This window comes from Vidua chalybeata, chromosome 3 (genome assembly GCF_026979565.1).
Source record: "Vidua chalybeata isolate OUT-0048 chromosome 3, bVidCha1 merged haplotype, whole genome shotgun sequence".
In the NCBI taxonomy this organism is placed as follows: domain Eukaryota; kingdom Metazoa; phylum Chordata; class Aves; order Passeriformes; family Viduidae; genus Vidua; species Vidua chalybeata.
The window spans coordinates 41,207,695-41,234,858 of record NC_071532.1 but is presented as its reverse complement, the minus strand read 5'-3'; the positions used below and the strand labels follow the sequence as shown (position 1 = coordinate 41,234,858).

General features: G+C 45.1%; 2 protein-coding genes across 2 annotated transcripts; one reads left to right on the top strand and one right to left on the bottom strand.

The window, feature by feature from the left end:
- Positions 1-9,696: 9,696 nt before the first annotated feature.
- EXOC8 (exocyst complex component 8) lies at positions 9,697-13,884 on the bottom strand. Its single transcript, XM_053937804.1, has 2 exons — positions 12,202-13,884; positions 9,697-11,543 (listed from the first exon to the last, which is right to left on the bottom strand). Exons 1-2 carry the CDS (start codon positions 13,711-13,713, stop codon positions 10,935-10,937), a joined length of 2,121 nt encoding a protein of 706 aa, XP_053793779.1. The 5' UTR covers positions 13,714-13,884; the 3' UTR covers positions 9,697-10,934.
- A 57-nt stretch (positions 13,885-13,941) lies between these two features.
- SPRTN (SprT-like N-terminal domain) lies at positions 13,942-19,810 on the top strand. Its single transcript, XM_053937805.1, has 5 exons — positions 13,942-14,313; positions 15,533-15,632; positions 16,446-16,574; positions 17,334-17,601; positions 17,899-19,810. The coding sequence occupies exons 1-5, from the start codon at positions 14,042-14,044 to the stop codon at positions 18,621-18,623; spliced, it is 1,494 nt and encodes a 497-aa protein (XP_053793780.1). The 5' UTR covers positions 13,942-14,041; the 3' UTR covers positions 18,624-19,810.
- The last annotated feature ends 7,354 nt before the right edge of the window (positions 19,811-27,164 follow it).

Sequence of the window (27,164 nt, the reverse complement as noted above, 5' to 3'; positions counted from 1 at the left end):
GTAGTATTGGAGACAAGAAGTGGCAGAGGCAGCTGCTGCCTGCCTTCCCCGTGTTGCCTGCCTGCCTCCAGCCCTGCAGAGTGGTGGGACTAGGAGTGCATCAGTAGTGCTGGCTGCATCCACACATGTGTAAAGCTGCCTTCTCAGGCTCAGGCAGTGGCAAGATAATATTAGAAATATTTATCCAGCAAGAATAGAAAATAGCAAAAGATTGAAAAAAGAAATAAAGAAATAGCACCTCTGTCAATATAGTTCATAACAGGGCCTCTGGCAAAAACCCCAATATATAACTACAGCCACCTCCAGTCACAGTTGTCACTGCTCCTGAAGGCAGAAGCCACAATAAAGCCACCCAGGAGCAGCAGCTCTGTGCCGGCTCTGCTTGCTGTGTATCCTGGGCTGGGATGCTGAGCTGCTGGGGCAGAGCTGCGGGCTCTGGGGCTGCCGGCACATGGAGATATGCAGCTCTGGGGCTGCTTTACAGCTTGGGTGTTGTGCTGGATGATGTGCTGTGGGCACTGGTGGTAGGCACAGCAGGGCTGCTGGGATGTGGGGGTGCTGAAATTCGGGCATTTGGAAATTTGGGGCTTGGTGCTAGGCCGCGGGTTTGCAGGGCTACAGAAATAGATGCAGGTCTTCCGGCATGCTCGGTTGTGGGACTGGCGGGACGCCGAGCTGGGGAAGCATGAGGCTTCTCGGTGCTGAGCACAGGGAAATGTTGGGCTGAAGGGCTGTGGCATCCAAGGCCGCAGAGCTGCTGAGTGGAGGGGCTGAAGGACTGCAGAGCGGCGTGCAGGAGCCCTGCGGGGCTGCGAGGCTGCATGCGGGGCTGGGAAAGGTGCGGGGCTGGGAAAGGTGCGGGGCGGGAGAGGTGAGGAGCTGCTGGTCTGGGCTGGGCGCGGCTTACGGCGATCCCGGGATGCGGCAGCGGCGGGCTCCCTCTGCTGGCCCTGCTGCCTTGTCGCCCTGGAGTGGCCACTTCCCTGCACGCTCGTGCCCTGCTTTAGCCGTGAATTTACAGAGATACCTACAATATCTTGGTGGAGTTTTTTCCCCTTTGTGCCTAGAACTGGCAACAGGAGCCTGCATGCCCCATGTGCGGTGTCCTGTGCCGCCATCAGGTTACTGATTTATTCCCTTAGCTAGAGCTTAGAGATCACAGTTTTGCACACTGAGACCAGTTTTCCACTGGCTGGAGTCACTGACAGGACACCAAACCTTGGAATCGTCCTTGTTTGCAGCTTACTGTGGCCGTGTGTGTTGCAGAGCTGTGAGCAGGAATGGCACCTGATGCTCTCAGCATCCCTCTTGTCCAAACTACACAGCAATCCTAAGAACCACAATAAAATTCTTCTTACAGGTACTTAATGAATCTAACTCTCCTTCTCCCAGGGACAACTGGGACACGTACACAAGCACTGCATGGTGAGGGTATTTTTATTTCCTTATTGGATACTTTTGCTTCCTACTCTAAAAAACCTCTAATGTCAGGCATGTCCTGCTGCAAGTACAAATAGGCTGTGCTGCACTAGTTTCTTCATCTCCTCTTGGATGAACTAAATAATTGCCCACCTTGTTCACTACTCATCAAAGGTAGGCAGTGCCAGCCCCTTGGACACGGCACGCAGTACAGCGAGTTTCCCAGAGCTGTCCCGTACCACTTGTGCAGTGTTAGCAGCACTGCTACATCTCAGGGAGTGACACCTGGCACAGTGCTTCTCATTCACGTGCTCCATGGACCACTTCTGGAGCTTTCTCTCCAAGCACGCAAAATCTTGATGCTTGAACTGCTTATGAATAGCAGGAGGAAAACACACTGGTTTTTACCCAGTTTTTAATTTGCAGACCCCAATATTTTCCAACAGAGGTGCAGACCATCTATTGCAAATTTAAGGCGACTGGCAACAGGGTTAATTTTCTTAGCTCCCTTTCCCCAACAGATAACCATCAGGGCCTGGAGACAATAGGCTGCAAACTCTTGGCATTGATAGATAAGCTTCCTCCCTTTCCATACAGCTTGGAAAAGTGCTTGCCTGTCTCTTATTTAAACAAATGAAATATTCCAACTCCAGACAATGCTAGAGCTAGTAAGGGAAAGAGGGACCAGTTTAGGATTTGAGTCTCCTACCTCCTGATTCTTTCTATCCCTCCCCTCTCTGCTCTAGCACCCTTTTCTTAGATTTTAATTAATAAGAAAATTTAATAACAAACTCAGAATCTTAACCAGGATATCTGGGCGAGGTGAGGGACAGAAAAATAATTTGAAAGGTATTGGTGTTTCAAGCTGCAACCTTGATGTAGGGTTTGAGCTGGCAAGTTGGGAATTTACAGTTTTTCTACACCAGCAGCACAGAAAACATCACTCTCTGCCTTTCCTCCTCCTGACAGCCAAGACTTAGCCAATCAATATTCTCTGCATAAGCACCCAGGGATGGGAGTCTGTCACAGAAAGAACCAAACACATACATCTGCAGCACCAGCATGAATACAGATACACAAAGCAGGAACGCATTTTGTGCTGCAGACCCCTGGAGGCTTGGCTTGCAGCTCGCATACACACACGTGCCAAGATACCTGTGTGTGCTGCAGTATAGGCATGTTCAAACCCTTGCACTGCAAAGTACTAGAGCTATTTTAAGGATGGGGAAGCATCTGGCTAAAAAAAAAAAAGCCTTGTGTGTTTGGGCCTGGTTCATTTAAAACCCTTGTTTCTTCCAGAATATTGGAGGCAATGAAAGTGCCTGCAGTAAAATACCTGATAAGCCTCTCTTCCTCTATAGAGAGGGTAAATGCATGTCATTTTCCAATTAGCTCTTGCTCTGAGCAATTACGTTGATCAAATAATTCAATCAGTGACAGGAATGTGAATTCTGGAGACAGTTAATTTCATTCATCTGCCAGTTTATAGCCTGACTTGCATGAACACATGCACAGTCTAACGTGTTATTTATAACTTTGAAAATGCAATTATAGTAGTCAAACATGAAGAGCTGTTTGTGTAGAGAGGAAGGTTTCTGCTAGTAAATTATAATAATAGAAAAATGAAGGAATTTGTTCTTTATGCCAGTATGTAGGACAGGAAGGATGTGAGACTTGTGTTTGAGAGAGTGAATAAGGCTGTGTCAGGATTAGCAGGTGGAGCAACGGCCCTGGCCTGCATGTGGGGCAGAGGGTCAGCTAAGCTTTACCCTCCTGTTTTGTGAGACATTGTGTGTGTCCTGCCCCAGGGACTGTCAGTGAGGGCTAAACATGTCCCCCAGCTCCCCATACTCTTCTCTCCAAGTGAAGCTGAGCATCATTTCTGATGGAGAACCAGGACTATGATCCTTTGCATGAAGGTGAGTGCAAGAGATACAAACCAGGTATTTTCTGCTTGGGGTTGGTCTTGGGTGTGCATCACAGTGCTCTGGAAAGAGCTCCAGTTGAGTGTGCTCAACTACAAATTACTTGGAACAACCCTTGAAGTCAAAACCAGGTCCTTGACTTCCATCAAAACTATCAATCCTTCTTGCAAGTTTTCTTCAGGAAAAATAATAATAATAGTAACAATATTTTTTTAAAAAGCTCATCGGGAATGCAAACCATGTGCATTTTTTTCTTCTTAAAGCTATCTTTAAATTGTCTTAACTGACCGTACCTTTTATCTGAACCCCCTGTAGCAACCTGGCCTACCACACAAATTAGCAGAGATACACAGCAATAAAAGTAGTGTGCAGGCATGAGCCATTGCCTCACAGGGTGTATTACCTGGTTGACTGCTACACTGGCTGCAAGGAGGAAATCTGCACAATTAATTGCTTCCTGATTAAAGGCATTTGCAGTCTGGCCCTTAAGTCTTCAAGGCCTAAAAACACACACTGAGTTAAATATGGAATTTGCTCACAGTACTCAAAAACATTGCCCCAGACAGGATTCAATGTGGTAATTCAGTGTGGTAATTTTGGTTGGAAATACACACTTTCCAGTCTAAGCATATTTTACCCCATGCTGAGTACTTAGAAAGTGCCCCAGTCCAAACTAAAGGGCCATAGAAGGACATGTGGGGATTTAAAACAGTTTCTAAACCAGCTTAGTTGAGCTCTTACCATTTTCCTGAGAGGACATGCTCTTACAGGAATTAATTTCACAGGGCATGAGGCAGCAGAGGCAGAAACCCCACAGGACATCTCAGGCTGAAAGGCTATTTAAATGGTAATAAACTTCAGTGGAAGACAAAAACTAGTGACTGATTAGAGGCACACCAGGAGAGGGGTTATCTGGTGTGAAGCTGCGGGCGGTGGCTCCTTCGGGGCCTTCTGGTCTTGTACACATCTCTTGTCACCAAGCAAACAAGATGGGGTTAATCCTGCCAGGAGGGAGGAGGCCTATTTCAGGCTAGCGGACAACAGGAGGAAAATGCTCACCATGGGAGGTTCTGGAGTTGGGCAAAATGAGGGAGGGTGGTGTGCGTCAGGAGGCTGGGACAATGCCAGCCAGCACTTGTGTCAGGCTCAGGTGGAGCCACCTCTCAGAACAGCAGATGATCCAGCCTCCATGTGCACCCTTCCTTAAGTGTCGTTGTTTTCCCGAGGGCATTTCCTCCACCCTGATGTGGTGTCACCTATTACAGCTGGTCAGATGAAGTGACTTTATTTTAGTCTGTCCTATTACAGCTGGTCAGATGAAGTGACTTTATTTTAGTCTGTCCAACACTGTTATTGCTGCCTCCTGGAAAGTTTCAGCACTAATGATTTATGGAGCCTACTGCTCCCACCTAAGAGGGGGCAGGCTTTGTTTGGGACTACCATTTGTCACACTAGAGCTGAGATTTCCTAGGAATACACATTTTGTTTGCTTACGTGGTGCTGTTGCTCTGGTACTACTCTCCCATCCCTTCTTTGCCAATTGTTTTTGCAAATTTCAAAAGAAATTTACTGATCCTCCACTCGTGAAAAGCACTTTAGGATCTAATTGCCTCTGACTATAGGAGTGGGCTTGCCAAATTCAGGAAGGCATCTTCAGTGTGTATTTAAGCACCTTGCTGGGTGGAAGTCAGAGGGACAAAGATTACAGATATTTCTTTGCAAGTCTCCCAGTTCCCCTTCTTCCCACCAACTTTGTCAATGGTAAGAGCAGGCAGGGAGTTATATAGCCTGAATTGTGCTAGGACAGACTGTAACTCATCATTCAGTTTGACATCCTCCCTCCACAAAGCGAGTCTGGCACCTCTGCTGGAGAGGTTGTATTGTGGAGTGGGAAAACAAACAATCCTGCCAATTGTTAGTGAGGGGGAAATAAAGCAGAGCAGAAGCTGCTTATCAGAGATCTGCATTTTGAGAGAAAAATTCACTGAATCCCGAGGAAGGAAAGATTCTCTGCAGAGCTTCAAGTACTTTCCTGACAATCCCATCCTGCAGGAGCTGGGGCTAGGAGCTGAGCTCCTTCCTACAGCAAATACTGGGTTTGGAAAATTAACATAAGAGGAATACCCAGACTGCAGCAGTATAGCTGTGAAGCTATAATTAAAACAAAACAAAGCAAAACACATTAGTCTGACTGGCACAGATTGTTGTCTGTGAATTGTGATTTTTAATAACAGTAGGAATGACTCAAAGCCCAGAGAACTCAAAGTCCAGAAGTCTGGAAGGGTCTGAGGCAAAGTTTTCCCTCATCCCAGTCAGTTTGGAGAATGTCTGAAGTTCAGATCTTAATTTTGCCGAAGTTTGCAGTGTTTAGATTCACATGCCTTGTATCACAGTGGATTAGACTAAGTCTCCCTTACCTTCATGAGATTCTTGATTTTGTTTGGATCAGTTTCTGGGAGGACAGAGGAAGAACTGTGTGTCTTGGTGCAGTTGGATGAAGAGCTGTATACTTTTAATTAATTTTTTAAAATAACTTGAAAACATAATCAATCCGAGCATCTCCAAGATTTTGCCAAGCAGCACTGAAGTTAACACTACTCACTCTTCTTCCTGGTCCACCTTTCTGGTGCATTGCATTCACTAATCACGTGGCCAAGATATTTTTAGCACATCCGAACAAGATTCCCAACAGCTGGAGGGCCACATTATATTTTGTGCAATCTAAGATGATGCCTCAGGGTCCAGCTGCTGCCTTGACACGAAGAGATCAATTTCTCAGCTTTTGTACCAGCTTTGCTCTTGCAGTGGATGGTGAGAACAGATCAATGGTGTCTTGCAGTGGGTGCCCGCGTTCCCTGCGCCAAGGGGATGCTCCCCAATGCACTGTTCCCGCGGGACCCCCGCTTCAGGTCCTGCACCACCGCAGCTCGCTTCAAGAAATTTGGGGAGCAGCTCCTCTCCATCCTCCCACAGCATCTTCCACTTAGGTGGGAAATGAGATGCTCTGCCTATCAAAAGGAATGTGGCTACTGCATGGGGAGGGAGAGAGAAAAAATAGCACAGGGCCTCAGACGGGTGATCTAAAACTGCCTTAAAACTGCCCCGATCAGCCATGTAAAGCCCCAGGAAGGGTACTACTGCTCAGTGGTCAGCACAGGCCAGGTCCCTTGCCAGTACTTTATCTCTGCTGTGTCAAACTGGGCACATCTGTAGCAGATAATCTAGTTCAGCTTGTAACCCTGAAATTGACAACCGTATTACAGGGCATGTTGAGGCTGCTGAAGCTGTATAAGCAGTTTCCTAAATACACAAGAGGTGTATTACCTCTTGTAATACCCACAACTCTGTGTCCAAGGTGGCTCAGTCAAATTCTGATCTATTACTCCAGTAAACATCCCTTGAAGTGGTAAATGACATAAATTCCCACAGTCTGAGGTGTTTCTCTCTCCACTACCCCTCATACTTTGCAGGGATTGAAGTTGTATCACAACTCCTGAAGCTGTGAGGAAAAAGACAGCTATAATCACAGAGCTGCTTGACAGAAAAGCCCCATGCCAGATTTGATTTTCATCAGAGAAAATACACTGAAGAGTCTGTAAAACTACTAATAATTTTAAGTTAAAGGTTACCCAGTTAAATTGAAGCAGTTGGGCAGCAAAGGGAATACAAAGAGTGTGTAAGTTATACTGACAGGTGGTGGGGACCTTCTCTGTTACCATGCTGGAGTACAAATTTGCACTGTGAGCATGGAGTTACACAGGAATTTCAGTCCAATATTGAAATAAAATGACCAGAGGTCACACAAACTTGACTTTGAGAAGTCACTAATCTGAACATTTTACATGAGACAGAAAACTGCAGCTGGGACAAGCAACTTTCACACTTCTGCAGGGGCTTGAAGGGTAGCAATATTTTTTAGGCAGAACACAAGTCACATGTTGGTACATACCTTAAAGAAAAGCAGAAAGGTGAGATACTCTAGAGGACACCTGACAACAGTACAGAAACACCTCAGGAAAACACGAAAAACTAAAAAATAAACACTACAAGAATTAGAAAAGGCAGAACACAATCACTACCACAGAATGAAAAAGACCTGAAAATAATATCTGGATCATTCTCTGCAGCATCTTCTTCCCCCAGTATGCTACCCAAAACCTGCCAAGCCACACTGTAGGGCAGCACAGCTTCCATGCCTGTGCCTGCTCGCAGCCTGCTGAGGTTTCAATGCACAAAGCTCCACCTAGTGAGGGGACAGGCTGTAGTACACATTCAGCACCCAAGGTAAGTATGGACTCGACACAAAAATGTCTGGAAGGTAACAAACCCTTTAGCATTACGCTGCCTCGGTGTTGATAACCCATCACACACAAACTCAAAGTCCCATCAGACCAGAGTACAGCCTCTCTATGTCCAGAAACATTTTCTTCCAGTGTCACCTCGCTGAAGCGACTTTGTAAAAGTGTAACAGAAGTGACATCACTTGGCTTTCATCAGCTGGCTGCTGCTCACCTCTCCCTCACAAGGAACTGACCTGAAGCTCTCTGACTTCACTGGAACTCCAACTTCAAACCAACATCCTCTTTCTGATGATCAAAACAAATACACCACTAGTGCTGTATGTCCAAAAGTTTTTAAAATGGTCTTCACTGTTCAGAAAAGTTATTGCATTAAATTTTAATACATAAATTTATCCAAATAAAAAAAATATATAATTTTGTCACAGCAACTAAAGGAAACCAGATTTTATTTGCAGTTGTCTCAAAAACCCCAATATTAGTTCTTTCTCAAATTAGCAGAACTGTAGTTTATTCCGTAGTTACTGCAAATTGCAACTTGAACAACACTATTGCCACAAGTGTACAGCTCAGGAAAAGGAAAGTGCCATTCCAAAACTGAAATTTATTAAACTATGACTCAGCATACACCAATTTTTCTTTGTTAACCAAGTTAACATAACTTTAATTCCACACCATTTTCTTTATGTTAGTGTTTTTCTTTTATGACAACTTATTTAGAGTCACAAGTTACAAAATATCAATGCCACTTATAGCAGTTTACACAACCCACACCTGTTTGAATTGTGACAGGCACAAGAACATGATGTTTGATGACCCAAATGAAAAGACTCCCTGATGCCTTAAAAAAAACATCAACGTAAGCCCACTGCTCCATGGATGACAGCAGAGACAAAATCAGTAGGCTCGTTGAGCCATAAATAGATTGAAGAAGGGCTTAGTGACAGAGGCATAACAGAGCATGTGGCAGAATCACATTCTACATATCATCCTCCGAGAAGAGTAAGCTGTGCTACACCAGCTCACAATAGAAGCATGAACAGGACTCTCCTCCTTTTCATTCTCATGTTAATGCTTGGGAGTGGGGAAACTGCAATTCAGCTTCTTGCATAAAATCCCCAAGCATCACAATAATCAGTCTAGAGTTCTAGATCTAACCCTTCTCTTGCAAACACACACCTAAAGATAAGGCTCATCTGTATTTATTCTGATTTCTTCTGCTGTTAAATAAAAAGAAATATACCCATGTTCACAGGAAAAAAAAGGCATCTCTTCTCCCTCTCCTTCAAAATACCCATCACCACAGACAGGTCTCATTTATAATTCACTTGAACGCATTTCTCAGATTAGGTTTCCCACTTTAAACAGATGACAGAGGTTATATTACTTTGCTATACTTCACTAGGTTCTGATACCAAAACCAGTTCACTACTGAAATAACACCAATAGGATTCTCTCTCTCTTTGACAGAATTTATTACACAAGTTCTAACTCACTGTCCCTGTCCCTTAAAATAAAAGTAGAGCTAGTTCACTGGTTTTCAATCAATGCAAGCTGGGAGCAACAAGTTACCCTTTAAAAACATTTTGTATGACTTTTTTTGTGAGTTGCTAGCAAAAGGCCCAAACACTGCAAAGCAAGTGAGCAGAGACAACAGGATGCTTTGCAAAATCTGACAGCTCAAAAGGCATTCAAAGAGCAAGAGAACAAAACCCAGCCACTGTGGAAACTGCACTGAACTAGCACTATGAAAATAGGGAGAAATTAAGAAGATTCAGTATAATAGTTACACAGAATGTTTTACTAGTGATACCTTTTGTTTGTTCAGGCAGTCACAAGGCATTCATTACCATGATACAGCTGCCAAAGTTTTAATTTGAAAGCATTACAGGAATAGGATATTTAGTTATTCCCATTAAGGACACTTTTTGAGGGACTGATCACAAGGTCCCTTAGCTGTAACATGATTTTCTCACAATTAAGAAAGTTTGCACAGAAGCAGAAGAAGTTTGCACAGCTTAGAAGTTGAAGATGACAGCTTTCCAAAGCCACTGTTGACACAAGACTTGGTTTATTTTATTTTCAGAGACATACACTGCATGAGACAGCCATCACATTCAATCCAAACATAAGAGCATTTGTATAAACTTTCCTCATCAACATTAAAATTGCCAACCAAATCCTTGTGATTTCTGCAAAAAACGTATTTTTCTGGCTTACTGCTGTATTACAGAAAATGATGCTAGTTCTTGCAGGAGACAGTGTATATTTCAAAGTTCACATCTCGTACAAAAAGCCTCTGAGTCTCTTCACTAGGTGCTGTTTCTGTTCTGTACAGCAAAACTAGCTTTCCATTTCTTCCAAATGAAACAGTCCCTTCAGTCCCTCTCCGTGCCCTGCATGTGTCAAGAGCATTTATGCCTCTTCACTATGGTTCCAACCAGGAGACAACAGCTCATAATGCATTTGTGACAGCTCCTCAAGCAACAGTGCACACTTCATTAAATGGATGTGACCCCAATTAGATCCATGAGAAAACATGGAAGAGGAACACAAAGAGAAAGGGAAGCAATTTATTCTCACTTCTCTTGAAGTGAACAAATGGTTGACAGCAGGTTTGTTTTCAGACAACTATAACTTAGGCTGACAGGCCAGCTTATTTAACAGAAGAAGCCCCTTCACACAAACACCAGAACCTGTATTAAAAATATTTTTATTCCAATCTGCCTCTGAAATGGATGAAGATAATTTCAATGTTAAAGAAAAGACTGCATTGCTACCACAAAAATCACACTGTGCAAATCCATGTCATTTATCTGCAGTGCTGAGTCACATGTGGATGGTGGATGTGCCTTACTGAAATACCACACCCTAGGAATGCTTCAGCACTTCCCCTCCTACCAGAACACTGCCTTAAAAAAGAACTGCTACAGTGACATGATGAGAATTGATCTTTTCCTGCCATCTGCTGTATATGTATGTAAGACTTTCACAAACAATTGGCCAAAATTTGTGTATTACAGTTATTTCCCAAGTCACACAAGCCCTTCATACAGGATATGCTATCAAAGGACATGTGACCTCCACCTTCTCACTTCCCTACACCCCATCCACCAAGTAAAGCAGTGCATGCTTGCAGGCACTGATTCAAAGTCTTCAGCTTCTGGAATGCAGCAGATAAGAGTTCTGCATCTTTCAGGGACTCAAAAAACCCCTGTTCAGTTCATCTGCTCAATGTACAACATCTTCAGTAAGTGCTGCCACCTTGTTCCGAGGAACAGTTAGGTTCACTTCACACCACAGAGGTGGTACTTTCCGGATTTACACGCATCAATCTTGAGGCATTTCTCAGATCCTGTAGCTGCTTGGCTGGCTTTCCAACTCCTTCCTCAAACCTTTTTTCCACAACAGGAAGGACAGTTTCATAGAGGAAAGAGGCATTCTGCCTAATGAATGCTTTTTTCTCTGGCTCCTGTTCACACCGTAAACTGTAATCGACATGCTGGACAGCCACCAGGATGATTTCCACGAGACTCTCCAGGAGAACCATATGCAGCTCTGGAAAGTAAAGCTTTAACGCTTCCTCCAAGAAGGCCATAGTCTGCTTAGTGAAAGCTACTACAGTGTAACTGAGGTTGACCCAGCAGTCATCACCCGTGTATTGGTCAAAATTGCCCACCCCACAGCTCCTCATCTCCTCCTTGAGCTTCCCCAGTGCCTCTGGAGTCATCAGGTTCATCTTTCTCCACATCTCCTCAGAGTTGCGGTGCTTGGTGGCCTCGATGATGATATCCTTGTAGCTCTGCAAAGCACCTTTGATATCCTTTACCAGGAGGGCATGAATAATGAAGGTGAGATCCAGTCCAATCTCGCTCAGCTGCTTGCAGTGCTCTTTAGCCACCTGGGATAACACAGAAAAGCCAAGGATGTTATTACTGTGCAGGCTCCCTTTACATCTTATACATTTATCAAATTTATCTCAGAAAACTGAGAAGGGTTACTCATACTTATTTCTCGTGCTTTAAGAATCTCATTAATGAGAAATTAATAACTGAAAGATACACCCTGGCTGTCAAGAATACTCTGGACAATTACACTATGTAACCCACATACATAAGCCTCCCCCCCCCCCAATTAACAGCAGAAAGAAAGCATAACCTGAGAAAGTTAGTCTTGCAAAAAAAGTATGAAAATGTACCTAAGGACAGCCTTGGAAAACAAAGAGAAAGTCTTGAAGTACTTATAATTCAGGTGTAGCTTATGTAAATTTTAGGACCTCCTACTAGTTACAGGCAAATTAAGAATCAACACATTTTGCATTCCTGATAAAGGCAGGGTTTTCCTTGACCTGTACTATAACCTTAAGGCTTTCCGCTGTGAAACTGAAAAAAAAACCAAACAAATTTTGAATGAATATTAATCTTTCAACTCAGGAAACCTCTCTGGAGACCCACACAAGAGTCAACAACCAAACTAGAGCTAGAAAAGAGACTTTAAAGCTTTGAAGCCTTTGTTTCAGCTGCTGTGCCCCACCACCCCCCTTCTTTGGACTCTCTTACCTTGACACACTCTGCCGCAGTTGACAAACTCTCTTTGCTATCAAATACTTGCTTACTGAAGGCATCTACAAATATCCTCATGGACGAGCGGGCCCAGACAACAAAGGCCGAGTAGCAGCCGTTGTTGCCGGTGAAGTCCGTCTCAAACTCCCTGGCCGTCTCCAGGAGGCTGGTGAAGAAGACATGGCAGAGCTTGTGGATGTAGAGCAGCGTGGCGCCCTCGATGCGCAGCTGCCGGATGGCCGTCTGCACCGCGGCTGCCCGGTTCTTCAGGAACAGCTCGCAGGCCTTGGTGGACTGGCCCAGGCGAATGAGCTGGGACACGGCTCGGCGGGTGGCCCGCGGCCCTCCTCGCAGAGAGCGGTCTGGAGACAGCTCGAACACCAGCACATCTGTGAGCTGCCGGACGCGCTCATCCACCTTGGCCCGCAGCTCCTTCACGGGCTGGCTCACAGGCTTGTCCGCCAGGTACTCGTTCAGTTTATCCAAGAGGTCCACCGCCCCCTCGAAGTCCCGCTGAGCAATGCAGACGTCCAGGTCCTCGGGCAGCTCCTGGATCCACTCAAGTGAGATGTCAACAACCTCCTCCTCAGCGGGGGGCTCATCCTCCTCCTCCTCGTCGAAGGGGTTGGTGGATTCGGGGGGCGTGGAGGCGGGCCGGGGCAGGGCCTCCTGCTCCAGGCGCCGCTTCTCGCTGAGGGCACGGTTGCGCTTGGTCTCCTCCAGCACCTCCAGCCACTCCTTCTTGATCTTGGCGTTCTCAGCCTGGAAGATGCGGCTCTCGGGGAACATGAGCAGTTTGAACATGTCCTTCATAGGCGGGTTGTCCTTGACATTGACCACGGCCAGCCCGTCGAGGGGGTACAGGGCGTCGTAGCGGTAGGCGCCGCGGCGGTTGGGCAGGGCGGTGGCCACGAGCAGGCAGTCGTTCATGAGGAAGGCGTGCACCCGCTGGATCTGCGCCATGTGGTCGGCGTCGTACTCCACCAGGTCCCCGTTGTAGACCAGGTACTTGCCAGGGCTCTCGGGCAGGAGATCGCGGCAGCCCTCCACCTTCTCCAGGAGGGTGGTGAGAGTGCGCTGCCGCCCCTCCTCGCTGATCGCCGCATCCTTGGCCGACAGCGGCAGGAAGGGGTCGGCGGCGGCGGCGCGGCGGGCGCCCAGCGCGGGGTCGTCGCGGTCGGCCTGGAAGAGCAGGGCCTGGGTGACGGCCTCCATGATGCCCTTCTGCTCGGTGAGGATGTGGCTGAGCTGGTACATCTCGCTCTCCAGGTAGCTGATCTCCCGCGCCGTCTCGATGAACTGCCGGTAGTTTTGGTAGACATTGCGCTTCAGGCTCTGCGCCGTCTCCTCGCTCAGCGCCTGGATGCGCTGCCGATGCTCCTGCAGGTCCCGGTCCCCGTCCGACTGCTGCGACAGTTGCTTCACGTACTCCCCCGCCGCGAAGCCGCCCGACTCCAGCTGCCGCCGCAGCCGGCTCCCGCCACCGCTCTCGCCCAGTGACAGCGCCATGTCCGCGCCGCAGCCGCCGCCGCCGCCTGGTACCCGCCCCGGCGACACCACACGGCGCCGCGCCTGCGCCCTGCGGCTCGGCGGCAGGAGAGACTGCCTGCGGTGACGCGATGGGGCCGCGCAGGGCGGAGCGGAGCGGAGGAAAGGGGAGGGAAGGGGAGGGAAGGGAAGGGAAGGGAAGGGAAGGGAAGGGGCGGAGGGGACGCTGCCGGCCCGCGCACTCGGAAGGACGCGGCGGCGGCAGCCCGCGGTAGGTGCTGCGCGTGCGCCGCGGCGGCTGCGGTTTCCGGTTGCGGCTCTGCCGCCCGACGCGAGCCGCGCTCGGGAGATGGAGGACGAGGATTTCTTGTTGGCCCTCAGGCTGCAGAGGGAATGGGAAGAGCAGGACAAGGCAGCAGCAGCAGCGGCGGCACCAGCAGCAAAGCGCCGTGATGTCTCTCCGTACTGCTCGTCCCTCTGCCCACTGTCGGTGGTGGACGAGGCGTGGGAGCTCCTGGACCCCAGCCCCGACGTGCATGGCCTGTTCGTGCACTTCAACCAGACGCTCTTCTGGGGCAAACTGGAGGCTGTCACGGTGTCCTGGAGCCCCCGCATGACCAGGTGCGGCACCGGGGTGTGGGGCCGAGCGCAGCCAAGCTCCCGGGGCTGCCCTGTCCCGGGGGCCGGGGGTGCGTGGGGCAGTCGCCAGGGCCGGGCAGGCGGCGGGCAGGCCGATCCGTGTGTTTCGGGAGCTGCCCGCCGTGCCTCCGCCGGCACCGGCAGCGTGCGCAGTGTCGGGGCGGCGGGAGGGGCCGGCACCCATAGAGCCACAGCGTGTGGCTGTGAGTGTCGGGGAGGAGCTGTCGCTTGTCGCTCTATGCTGCTCCTCGCTGTTCCTCGCTAGCACCGTGCTGGTGCCATGGCTTTTCTTCACGGGCACTTGGATGTTCCGCATCTCTGGCAGAGCCCCTACGGCGGGACATGAGTTGGTCGCTGTCGTTGTCTCCCTTGCCTTGCATCTGTCGTCCTTAGCAGCCATCAATGCGGTGCAGGCAAGCCGGAGGGATGTTAAAATGGAAGAAATTACTCGGTCTTAGATGACGTGTGTGGAAACCTCACGTACTCGTGTTGCTGCTCTGGTTCTCAGTCTTTACTGCACAGCAGAAAGGCAAATATGAACCAATAATAGTATATTAGAAAAATTTAGAATGGGCTATGAAGGGGAATGTAGAAGAAATAAGAGGTTAAACAAACCCAGGAATCTTTGAAGTGCAAGGCTGCAGTTCTGCAGCAGATGCAGTTGCTGGTGGCTGGAGTCCCACTACCTCTTATCCTCTGTTGGCTGCGGTATTCTTTAGACATTTGGAAATAGTTGGATGTTGCACTGATAGAGGGCTAATTCAGTAGGACTAACACAGACAAAAAAAGTGGTGTTTCTTGGATTAGTGCACAGAAGTGGAGGTATATGTAGGTTTGGTATGAGCCAAAAGTTGATGAAGGGTGGGGAATGAAATTGAAACAACTGGCAATTAAGTCTGTGTTTGCTGCTGTGAATCTCCAGCCTCCGTGCAGTGTATTTTAAGTTCACCACAAGTTCTAAAGGAAACATTCTTCTGCCTTCAAAAGAGGTTTTTCTACCCTAAGGAACTTGTGGATTTTTTTTTTTCTTTGCTTAATGATGCTGAGTTTTTCAGGTAACTACTCAAAGTGATTTTATTCCATGTTCTGAGTGACCTAGCATGTGTTTAGAGGGGATGGCATTTTAACTTAATTATCTATTTTCTTCATGTGCTACAGAAACAAATGCATTTTCATATTTTCTTTCTTCTTTTCCTTTCAGCTCTGCGGGTATCTGTTCATATCACGAAAGAAGTGGGTTGTGTTCCATTCGTCTCAGTGAGCCACTTCTAAAGTTACGGCCAAGGAAGGATCTTGTGGAGGTATTTGAACATGGCTTATGAATCTGCATACAGATTCATAAAGTAATACATAAAGTGTATTGTGTCCACCCCCCACTTCATACAAACATTTTAGGTTTCATAGTGGGATTCTTTTATGCAGTAACTTAGAGGTCATAAAATAGTGATGGCTTTACTATTAAGTTCATGTGGCTTGTGTTGCAGTACCATGGTAATCTTTAGTTTTATGTTTCTAAGTGGGCAACTCCAAGTAGAAGTCTAAAGTCACTCATTTATTTTATTGACTTTATATAGAGAAAAAAACACCCCAAGTTTTTAACTCCTAAATTTTCCTCTAGTATTCAAACCAAACATGGACTGGAGTTTTGAAAGAGCCAACAGCAGAAAATAAGGATATAGGATATGACTTAACATGACATTTTATTGCTTTTCGGGCCTCTGCCAGAGCTGCTGCTTTGAGCTGGCTGAACATTCAGATTTGCTTAAGAACAGAAATGCTGTAGAGTTTCAGCTTGCTCAAAAGTGGCTCTTTTTGGGGGTTGTGTACAGGATGATGTCTTTAAAGATATGATTTAAGTTTGAGGATTATTTCTCCTTTTTGGAATGGTGCTTATTGGAGTGATAATATGCAGCATATTTTAGTGATGTGGAAATAGGGGTAATTTGGTCTGATAGATCAAAGTATTGTTTTTATGACCCAGACTCAGTATATGGTTAATCAAAGATAAGAATAGTAACCACAATCAATGTAGAAGAGTAAAATACTTGCAGCTTAATAATGAAACTGAAAGTGCAATGCTTTTCAGTGAATATCTAATGGTTGCATCATTTCAGACACTGTTGCATGAAATGATCCATGCCCTGCTCTTTGTTACTCATAACTACAAAGATCGTGAGTCTCATGGACCCGAGTTCTGCAAGCACATGCGTCGCATTAATCTCTTGACTGGAGCCAATGTCACAGTAAGAATAATCCTCTTTACCTTCTTTAATAGAGCTTTATTCCTAATTTGCTGTTTTAGTTGACCGGTGCAGATTAAGTAATATTCTTGTTAGACACTCCACAGTTGGTACCAGTACAAATTTGCATCCAAGTATATGCTAGTTCCATAGTTATTTGTTGGGGATGGTGGTGGGAACAGGTTGAGGAAGATGTGGTGAGCTGTTAGTCATGTAATTTTCAGGTATGTTCTCTGTAAGAATTTTTCTTTAAGCTTTTGTGGTAAACTAGAAAGAGCTTAAATGGTAGCAGGGACAGAAGTGCTCCATGTGAAGAGCAGTCAGGATTTATGTTAATAGAGGGTAATGATATTTATGTCAATATTTAAAAATAATGTGTCTAATAAGGTCAGTTAAGGTAATAACTGAAAGGAGAATACAATACTGGTATTGTTTGAAATCCATTCTAAACAGTACATCTTCTAGGTGAAATTGTAGATAGATTTCCAAAATGATCTTTTTGCAGTTCCAACAAGATAACCAGGACATATTCCTACACTTCCTATCTTTTTTTTTAAGCTTTGTTTTAACAGTAGCTAAATGTTGATCAAATTTTACTCAGATCTAGCTCTTTTAACTGCTAATAAAAAATCACAGCAGTAGTGGAAGGAATTGAATGGAAATAGATTTTTTAAAAAGCATTTTAGAGCTAGTGATATAAAATTTGTAAATTCCTGAATGACTGTTTTTTTGTGGATTTTTTTTTGTTTTTTTTAAACGTAGATCTATCACGATTTTTATGATGAGATTAATTTGTACCGCCAGCACTGGTGGCGATGCAATGGCCCCTGCCAAAACAGAGCACCTTACTTTGGATATGTGAAGCGCTCAATGAACAGAGCACCCTCTGCACATGACTTCTGGTGGGATGAACATCAAAGGACGTGTGGGGGCACGTTCACAAAAGTGAAAGAGCCAGAGAAATTCTCAGAGAAGTCTAAGCAGGAAACTCAGACAGCAAAACCTTCACATTTCAAGTCAACTAACAAAGGTATTTTATGATTTTTTTTTTCTTTTCTGAACTGATTTTTGTCCAGACTTTTTCTTGAAAGAATATACACCAAACACTACATAAGCTTGGTTTAGATGTTACTGTTACATAGCCAAAGAACAGGGCCTGTTTGTTTGTGCACTTCTAGGCTGCTCCTCAACTGAATTGTCTACAAAACATTTAGTTTGATGCATTATTTTCAAGCAGCAGATTTTTTTGTGTGAAGCACCTCAAATAATAAGCCCATGATTTTTTTATGAAAAAAATATTAATTTATTTTGTAATCTGATTTTGCAGGCAAGACACAGATGCATGGTAATTGCAAAGATCTGACTCCTTTTAGTGGAACAGGATATCAGCTTGGAGGAGGAGACGGTGTACTTTTAGAGAAAAACACAAATGCCAGCAGCTCCACTGCAAACAGTGAAGCACATGGCTCACTGCATCATTCAGCAGTAAGGACACCACCAATCCCTAAAAATGAGATAAAACTGGAAAAAGTGCCCCATGGCAGCATCTTTCCACTTCATACCAATGGTGCCAGTGAGAAGAGCAGCTTAGCTTTAAAGCGTGAGTTTCCAAAACTATCTGCTGCTCACATAGAAGATGATGAGAACAACTGTGGATTGCCTGCTAGGATGGCTCGTGTTGCTGAAGAAACATCAAGCCAAGGCTCACCAGTTGGCAAGAGGGCTATGCCATCTTCTAACTGGTCACCAAAACGAATTTGTTTGGAGCAGACTACAAGAGCTCAGGGTGCATCTGAGAAAAAAAACTTAGAATGTGTTAATACACTGCAGCAATGGCCAAAAAAGGAAGACAAAACTGCCTTTGAAAAGTATTTCAACAAAAAGGGGGGTGCTGATGTCACTACAACTACAAAAAACAGAGTTGAATTTACACAGTCCTCTGCAAGTCCTAGCAATCCTGTGAGGCAGGAGAGAAGAGTCACTTGTCCTGTCTGTGAGACTGATGTTTTGGAATCTAAAATAAATGAACATCTTGATTTTTGTCTTTCATAGAACAGCAGAAAGCTTCTTAAAAAGATAAACCAGGACTGGAAATATTGTTTGAAAGGTAATTTTTGCTCAGGGTTTGCTTAGCTGTGGTTAAACTCCGTGTGCCTGTTCTGAAATGGAATTTAAAATGTAGCTGACCTCCATATCCTCACACTGGTAAGTAAAAATTGTGTGCAATGCTGCTAGGAATACTGGTAAAGACTGTTCCTGGACATAAAAGCTGTCACAATTTCCCAGTTAAACTTTCTTCAAGTGCTAGACAGGACAAATTAGGACTAAAGTGACATTACCTGCCAGTCTTTGTTTCACTTCTTCTGGAAGGCAGCTATCTTTGTGGTTAGCAAGACAGTCAGTTGAGTACTAAAGCAATTGTGCCAGGCACATGTGTTTTCTTTGTGAGCTTCCTGAAACGTTCTCTTGCTGCACTAAGGTACTTAATGGGTTAGGCATTAAAACAGTGTGATCCCTTACAATCAGTAAAACTGATTGTATGTTTGCTTAAACATAAAAATTGTTTTATATAAATAACTTTTAAGCAAAATTGTTTTATCTCATGTTACTGGAATTTTAAATGGCTGTACATGTTTACAGTATTACTGCTGCTCTCTTAACTAATTTTAAATGCTTCATATTTTTAAAAATATTGACACTAAGTTTTAAAAATATTGAGTAAGTTTACTAAGTTTACTAAGTTTAATGTAAATTACTTTGTTCTTGCATACGCTGAATAAATTGCTACCGAAGTTTGAATTTCCACTAAGCCTGGCCATTTTGTGCCACTTACCAGTGGGTTCACCTGTATATAAGTCTTGTTTATTAGAGCCTTTCTGTATTAACACTTTTCCTTCTTAAAGTTCTCTGTAAAAACAGGTGCTGGTGAATATAGATTGCATTAACTGCTTCTTTCTCCATCCTGTTTTTAAAAGTTTCACTATTGTTGCACTTCTGTGAAAAATTTTATGAATACTGATAGTAAAACTTGCTTTGCCATGTTAATTTTCCATACTTCCTTCTTAAAGCTGCAGCCATCTATCAGTGTTTCCAGTGATACTTGATATTTTCAAGGACAGGACTACCAAGACATATTTGTATTATCTTAGTTTTTAAGATGAGGGTGAGAGGTGCACCACAAAGCATCTCTCACATCATGAAGCATTTTTGAGATATTTCCATTAAAATTGCTCTCTGCAGTTTCCTCATTTGTCCTTCCTACTGTGACAGATGTGAGTAAAGAAGGATTGTGGGTATTGTTAAATGTGGGGATTTTTCCTAATGTCTTATTTTACTTCTGAATTTGAATGACAAACAGAAAACAAATTAAGAATTTAGTGAATAGTGTAGCCTGTTGAGAGAGGGGAGAATTTAAGCTGTAGGCAAGTCTGTCCCTCATATACATGTCCCGAAATAGATCATTGTCCAAACAATTGAGCAATTCTGGATTAGCTATGGAAAAATAACACCTCTGACATGTGCTTTTACAAGGAAGTATTCTAAGACTAGGATCTCTTTTATCCAGAGAGGAAGGCTTTGCAGTTACTATTTATTGCAGGCTGTTATTAATGGGTCATGGCCACCTTCATTTTGGGTATGTTACTACAAATACTGTTTCTGTAAAATGTTGTGCTTGAATACAATGTCCTACCCACAAGGATAACAATGACTACCAGTATGTTTTTTAAATATGCTGCTCAATTTGGGTCAAAGATGAGAAATTTCATCCTGTCTATCAGTTGTCTTTGTCCTTGAGTGAGTTTAGATGCTGCCTGGAACAACACAATCTGTCAGTGTTGAGCCTTGAACAAGAACACTTCACTGAAATGCAGCGTAAGTTGCCTGAATGGAAATTTGAGAAACAAGTTAATAGACTCAATTTCTGAGGCAAAGCAGCTATGAAGGAGGGTCAAGTGTGTGTGTGCATTTTTTCAATAGAAGGTTCTGCAAACTAGAGGAAGAAGCCATCTCATTTTGTGGTGACCTACGAGGATTGTTCTGGATAATTCAGAGATGAGTTCCAGAGGTTAAAACTACCTAAGTGGGGGTTACTTGGCCCTTTCATTATTATCATAAGAGACTGCTCTTCAGTTACCTTGAAACTGGTTATCACGCAAGAAATCCTGAAGGTCACATATTAGCAAGTATTTGTTACTTTATGGAAATGTTATCTAGAAGTTTTCATAATACTTGAGTTCTGATGAAGCAGTGGGAAGAATTTTTCTCAGGGCTACTAAAATGTATTAGTATCTTGCAAGAACATATGCAATATAAATAGTCTGTTTTAGAACATATTTTAACAGCAATAGTGTGCATTCATGTCTCCTTTAGTCCAAACTCTATTTGTTTTCACCTGGCATATGTGGGTCACATGGGAGAAGTGTATTCTCACAGCCAGTTCAACGCTAATGCCTGTGCATAAGCTGATGAGGAGGCTATTTACATCTAGGTGAAAGCAAGCCCCTCAGGCAGGGCAGGCCCTGCTGCTCAGAGTGTGGAACCAGGAACCTGTTACCTAAACCCCATTTCCAGGAACATTTTCCAAAAGAACAGCCAGAGAAATATTGCTCATTTGGAACAGGCTGTGCTAACTGCATCTGGGCCAATGTAATGAAGGTCACTAGGTAATGATCTAGTACAAAATGAAAGGCTCGAGAGGGCTTTGTCATAACTGGACAAGAAGTGAATAATAATTCCTGAGGTGCAAAATAGCTATTCAAACTTCAAACTTCCCTTGGTGCAGCAGGAGGACACTAAATGGCTTGTGAGGGTTTTCTTACTCGTGCATTTTTCTGGAGCCCCTCAGCTCTCCTTTTTCCATACACACAGCATCTCTTCAAGTAAAGCAAGATACACTTTACTGGAGGGTTAATAGCAAGAAGGAATCAACCACAAGTTTCTGAGGAAAAAGACCAGTGGACATCTCTTCCAAGTGAGTGGAGCAATCCATGGTGATGGTGGGATGATGCAGACTACTCTGGCTGAAGAATGTTAAGAAACTGCCACCATAGCATTTTGCTTCACCACTGCTGGGTCTGGTCATCCTACAACACCATGTCTGCCTTCTGTCGAATCTTGTCACCTTAAATTGAAAGGCCACTAAAAGGTTACACCTGGCCTACATTGCCCTATAAGCATGTTTGTTGCAGCCTGACGTGGTGAAGGTCTCAGTGCAACCACTGGTCTCCAGCAGCTGCTCCCTAACAGCCAGCATTCATCAGTTATACACTCCAAACTGAAATACCCAAGTTCTTACTTGCATCTGGATTACTACAGCTGTCTTGAAGCCTTAGGATTTAAGAAACTATTTTAAAAAATATGAATGTAAAGACTGCATAAAAATTACTCTTGAAGTGTGGTTTGTGGGCAGACATGCCATGAAAGTGACTTGCATTTCACTATATGTGAAAATACGTGTGTGTGATTTCATAGACTCGTGTATGGAAAAAAAAGCCAAGACTCCAGGAGCTTTGTGTGGAGCTTTGGGATCCTTCAACCGGCCGTTAGGTGGCACTCCTTGCACGTAAGGAGTTCTTATTTCGTCTTCTCTAACCTGTCCGGGGAGAGAAGAGAGAGTGCAGTATTGCAGGCTCGTATTTTGCCTACACTGCACTCCAGACTGAACGTGGATCAGCAGCAACCCTGACAGGACCACAGACAAGCTAAAGGAGGAGGAATAGTAGTGGTGGGGAGGAAATATCTGCAACTAGCTGGGAAATGAAAAGTCAATATACAGCTAACTAGATTCTGTGAGTGATTTTCTTTAACTTGGCTGCAAGAAGGACTGGGAAGATGAGAGAGTCGCTAGTTTTTCCAGTTCAGGGCTCAGGAGTAAGCCCAAAGGCTTACACGGATGCACTGCTTGCATCCGTGGCAGTGACAAACTTAATTTTCTGTCACCGTTTGGCATTAACACAGCTCTGCAAGAGATGTAGGACAGAGTTTTAGGAAGTAAGGGGGGTTTATAAAACACAAAACTCCTGTGCCTCGGCTAAGCCAGGGAACCAGAGGGGTGTAACAGGCACAGGGAAGTGTAGTGTACTACCGGTGTGAAAGTTTAAATGGGATGTGGCCATGGCCCTAATTCCTATTTCCTTTTAGCTTCTGCCAGGCCAGGCTGCTTTAAGACTAGATTAAATTTCTAAGCAGGTGCAGCAGCTTGGCCTCAGTAGTTCACCCTGTCTCTGTTCCATCCATCACCTTTCATTTACATAATTTCACCTGCTTTTTTGCCTTAGTATGTCTTGGATGTGACATTTCCTAAACAGTATAACAAAGAATTTTTGAAGGGGCAAAATCCAACAAGTCAAGTATTTGGCTTCACCATTGCTTAATTTAAAAGCAGAGATTGCTTTATTTTTCTTTAACTGATGTCAATCTCAGGATCATAGTTTTTATGTTTACTGCAAGTACCTTCTTTTCAGAGAGCTGTCACTAGTGGCATAAAAATCTGGGGCAGGATGTGGGCTAGAGCTCAGTGAAGGCCTGGTACAGGATATGAGCTATAGGAATATGGTTTAGTTGGAGGTTTTAATTTTTCTTGTGGCTTCAATTAGCAATATATAATGGCAGGAATGGCCATAGGGCCTCTCTGCTCTTAGCCCACTTTCTCCCCACTGCTTTGCTGCCCTGCCTTTGTCTTCCGATTGACACTGGTCTCTTCCCTGGAGCATCCCAGTAATGATCCGCTTTCTTCCCCAAAGGATCCCCTCGGTGTGTGTGCTGCCACTGATCCGTAAGCAGGTTTTGATTCACTGGGAAGGTGTTGTGTTTGAAGGCAGGCACAAAGCTGAAGTGCGAGTGACTCACTTGGAAGGTGCCCTCCTGCAGATGCCGGTGCAGCCTCTGCAGGATGGGACAGGGCCTGGCTGCAGCACCAACAGCAAGAAAAGCTCCCTGGTGTGTCACAGGACCATAGGGCTGGGCACGGGCTGCTCCAGGTACTGTGGCTCTGGAAGGACGTGGCACAGATCTGGGCTCTTCTGACAGATGGCAAAGAGAAACATATCCAAAGGGAAGAGTCATCCTGAGGATAAGCCAGCACCCCAGGGGCTTCAGAGAGGATGGCACCTGTACCAGGTGGAGAATGGATAGCTGCAAGTAAGGACTCTGGTCTTAAATCTGCTGTGTTCCCCAGGATATGCTGCTAAGAATCCTTTGGGTTGTTCCTTTGATTTACATTTAGCAGTACCTACATGGGAAACTTAATTTAAAGAAGAGAAAAAATTTTCTTTTAGGAAGGGTAGCTGAACGTGGGAACAGGTTTTCTGCAGAGCTTGTGTAGTGTTCATAATTGAAGATACTCAAATCCCAACTGGACATGGTCTTAGGTGGCCAGATTTGGGTGACCTTGTTAAAGGGCAGGAGAGCTGGACCGATCACCTTCAGGAGCCCCTTCCCACATAAACAGCCCTGGGTTTCCACCTAACAACCCCAGGAACACTTCAGGTCAAATTGAAATTACAGCTGAAGGCAATTAAGGTTCACCTGCTTGCCCTTGCCCTGCTATATCCCAGAGGTGCTCACACCATCTCTAACCATCAGCTGATTTCCAGTTCTGCATTTCTTCCTCTCCCTGCAAGGTTTGGCATGGGCATCTTTCATTACTGCCCCCATGCAGACTGTGGGGATGGGGGATAAGTCTCCTGTCACATGGATCAGAGACTGGGGGACTTCAGGCAGGAGCTGGGCAGGTGCCATGACACAGGGACAGGTACAAGGAAGCTCTGCCCTGCCAAGCCTAATTGCTGAATCCTCTCCAAGTCACGCTGTGGGGAGGAGGATTATCAGCCCTGCAGACAGCATGAATGAAAACTCAGACTTAATTAACTTTGAATGTACCTAGAAGAGATTTAGAATGCCAGAAAAACATCCCATGAGAGGAAATAGGAGGTATATCATGCACTGCAAACCCCTCAGTCTATCCAAGCTATTAGGCAGCATTTCCCAGGCAATATGGCAGAGTTGAGACAACTCTTCCAAGAGGTCTCACTGCTGACATTTGGGCTTAGGCTATTAAATGCAATGTTGCTGAAGCAGACATACATCCCAACTGGTAAGCAATGCATGACTTTGGAGCTGTTTGCAAGGTGTTACAGACATAAGCATTAAACTCAAGCATCACCTGAAGGAATGGAGAGCCCTCAGTTTGAAGGAATAAACTGAAAGTTGTTGCCTTAATGCCACCTTTCTTTTAATCCCTGTACAGGTCCCAGAAAAGTTATCTTCTCTAAGGCAATTCTGCAGCAGCACACTCCCACCCTAAACCAATGCCTGGCATCCTCAGCTGTGCACACACTGAACCATACAGAGGCTGCAGTCAGTTCATGCACACCCTGCAGCAGATATGGAGGGAAACATTGCCTTAACTTCTTCAAAAAGAGGAGAGGGATGGGAGACTTCTGCCGTTGGGCAAGCATCCTCACCCAGCTATGAATTGTTACAGGATGGGTTGATCCCAGCCCCCAGCGTGTTTTCACATGTGGATCAGGGTGTGTGCTGAAGTGACACCATTTTTAGGAGACTGGCAAGTAGATGTCCTCTCCATGAAACCTGCAACAGTTTTTCAGTCTCCTTCTCTCTATCTCTCTTCAACAGAAAGACTACCCAGGCCTGGTGTAAAACTATTGCTGGGTGGTTGTTACGTGCTTAGGGGATTCTAAATGCAATGCCAGGTGATGGGTATGTCCCATGAGCTGCCATGGTTCAGCTGTGTCATGTATAACCTCACCACCTCTGCAAAGGACAAGGAGCAATTCAAGGTTAGTTGGCCTCCCAGAGACAGCACCTTAGCACACAGAGCTTTTGTCAGGCAGCACCAACTCAGGGCAGGCAGCAGAACCAGCCAGAGCCTGTGGTGCCAGCCATGACTTGGCAGCCACTATTCTCAAGGCATTTTGTGCAGACAGAGGTTGGGTAGCACCTGACCACCTGGAAAGGCAGCCACCAGACCGTGACCAGCTGTCATCTCACAGCTGGTCCAAAAAAAAACCCAGTCCAAATGTTTTCCTCAGCCAAGCATGTTACAATTTACTCCAACCCCCACTCAAGGGACACAGCAGGAGAGAAAGGCCTGCAGCTCATTTGACAGCAGGTGGGGCAGTGCTCAGGGAGCCCTGGAAGAATGCAAAAGCACTGGGGTAGCAAGGGGCCGGAGAGGCCCTCAGGCACATGTGGGAGCAGAAATGGCAAGCACAGGTTGGAAGCAGAGCAGTTGCTCTCCAGGCACTCTCACATGAGGAAACAAGCAAATTTTCAAACCTACTGTAAGCACTGGAGGTGTAACCATCCCCATCCCACTTTCCCCACTCCTCCATCTCTGCCCCAGTGGATTTTTGTGTCACATAGCATCCTCCCCCTGCAAGAGAGCAGTGTGTCTCTGTCACCTCTGGGACACAACATGTTTTTTTGGGACAAGGCCTTGTCCTGGCTGTGACACAGCAGGACCCCACCTACTCCCTCTCCAGTCCCACAAGCCTAAAGCATTTCTGCATCCCCTTCCTGGTGTCCTAGTCACAGCCTGGCCACAGCCGGCCCCCGCTCCCCACCTGCCTTCTTGGATTTGTATAAGCCTTATAATGAAGTATGTACCCTCCCTCCTCATCTCATTGCATAATGTTTCATGGTTGCAGAGCTACAGCAACTCTCAGCTAGACAGAGTAATTTCCTAATGTGCTATTTTAAATAAAGGGTTAAAAAAAATTAAAAAAATCAAATAGCTATAGTGTTCTTAAAGTGCAGGTGGGAAAAAACAGAAGTAGTCAAAGAAGTTTCAAAATTGCTACCTCCAGGACTTCTAGATACAAGAAATATTTAGGATTGAAGAGAGTTAACTTTGTACAGTTCCTGCTTGTTCATTAAAATATGACTCTGCAGAACACGTGTCCAGCACCACATTACTCACTATTATGTTGTGGCTGGGGAAGGGGAAGCAAAGGGAAAATAAATATGCCTAATGTGACAGCTCAAACTTTGCTTTTTGCTATCAAGAACACCATCAACTGGACTCTAATCTCAGAAAACAGATTGTTATTACCCACAGCCCTTTGGCAAACATTAGCGGTGTCGAGGAAATATTCTCTTTGATGCCTAAAGATGTTCTCAAGTGCTCCTATAAAAACAGTTTTGAAGTATCTTTTGGCTCTGGTAACTCATGGTACAGCACTCACCAAAATTTTACTTTTCAGATCTAGGGGTGGTGGCGTTTAGTTTGTTTCTATAGTGGTTGGTTGATTCACTCCTATCTTACTGCATGAAAAAAATTCTCAGGATTCCAACAGCCATTAATCCAGCCCCAAAATTCTAGTCTCCTTCTGTTCCTTAGAGCTGCCACCATGTCTCCTGCTATAAGGCAATCTTTTTTAATAGATTTATAAAGCTTGCTTACGTGCAGTAACATAAACAAGACACATTTACAACCAAAGTGACTTGCCTTCAGATAATTTTGAGAGGTTTTTATTCTTGGCTTTTTGGTTGACACTTGCTTTCTTTAGGTAGCAAAATACAATTCACAACCCAATATCATATTCAGGCACTAGGCTTTTCATTTGTGAG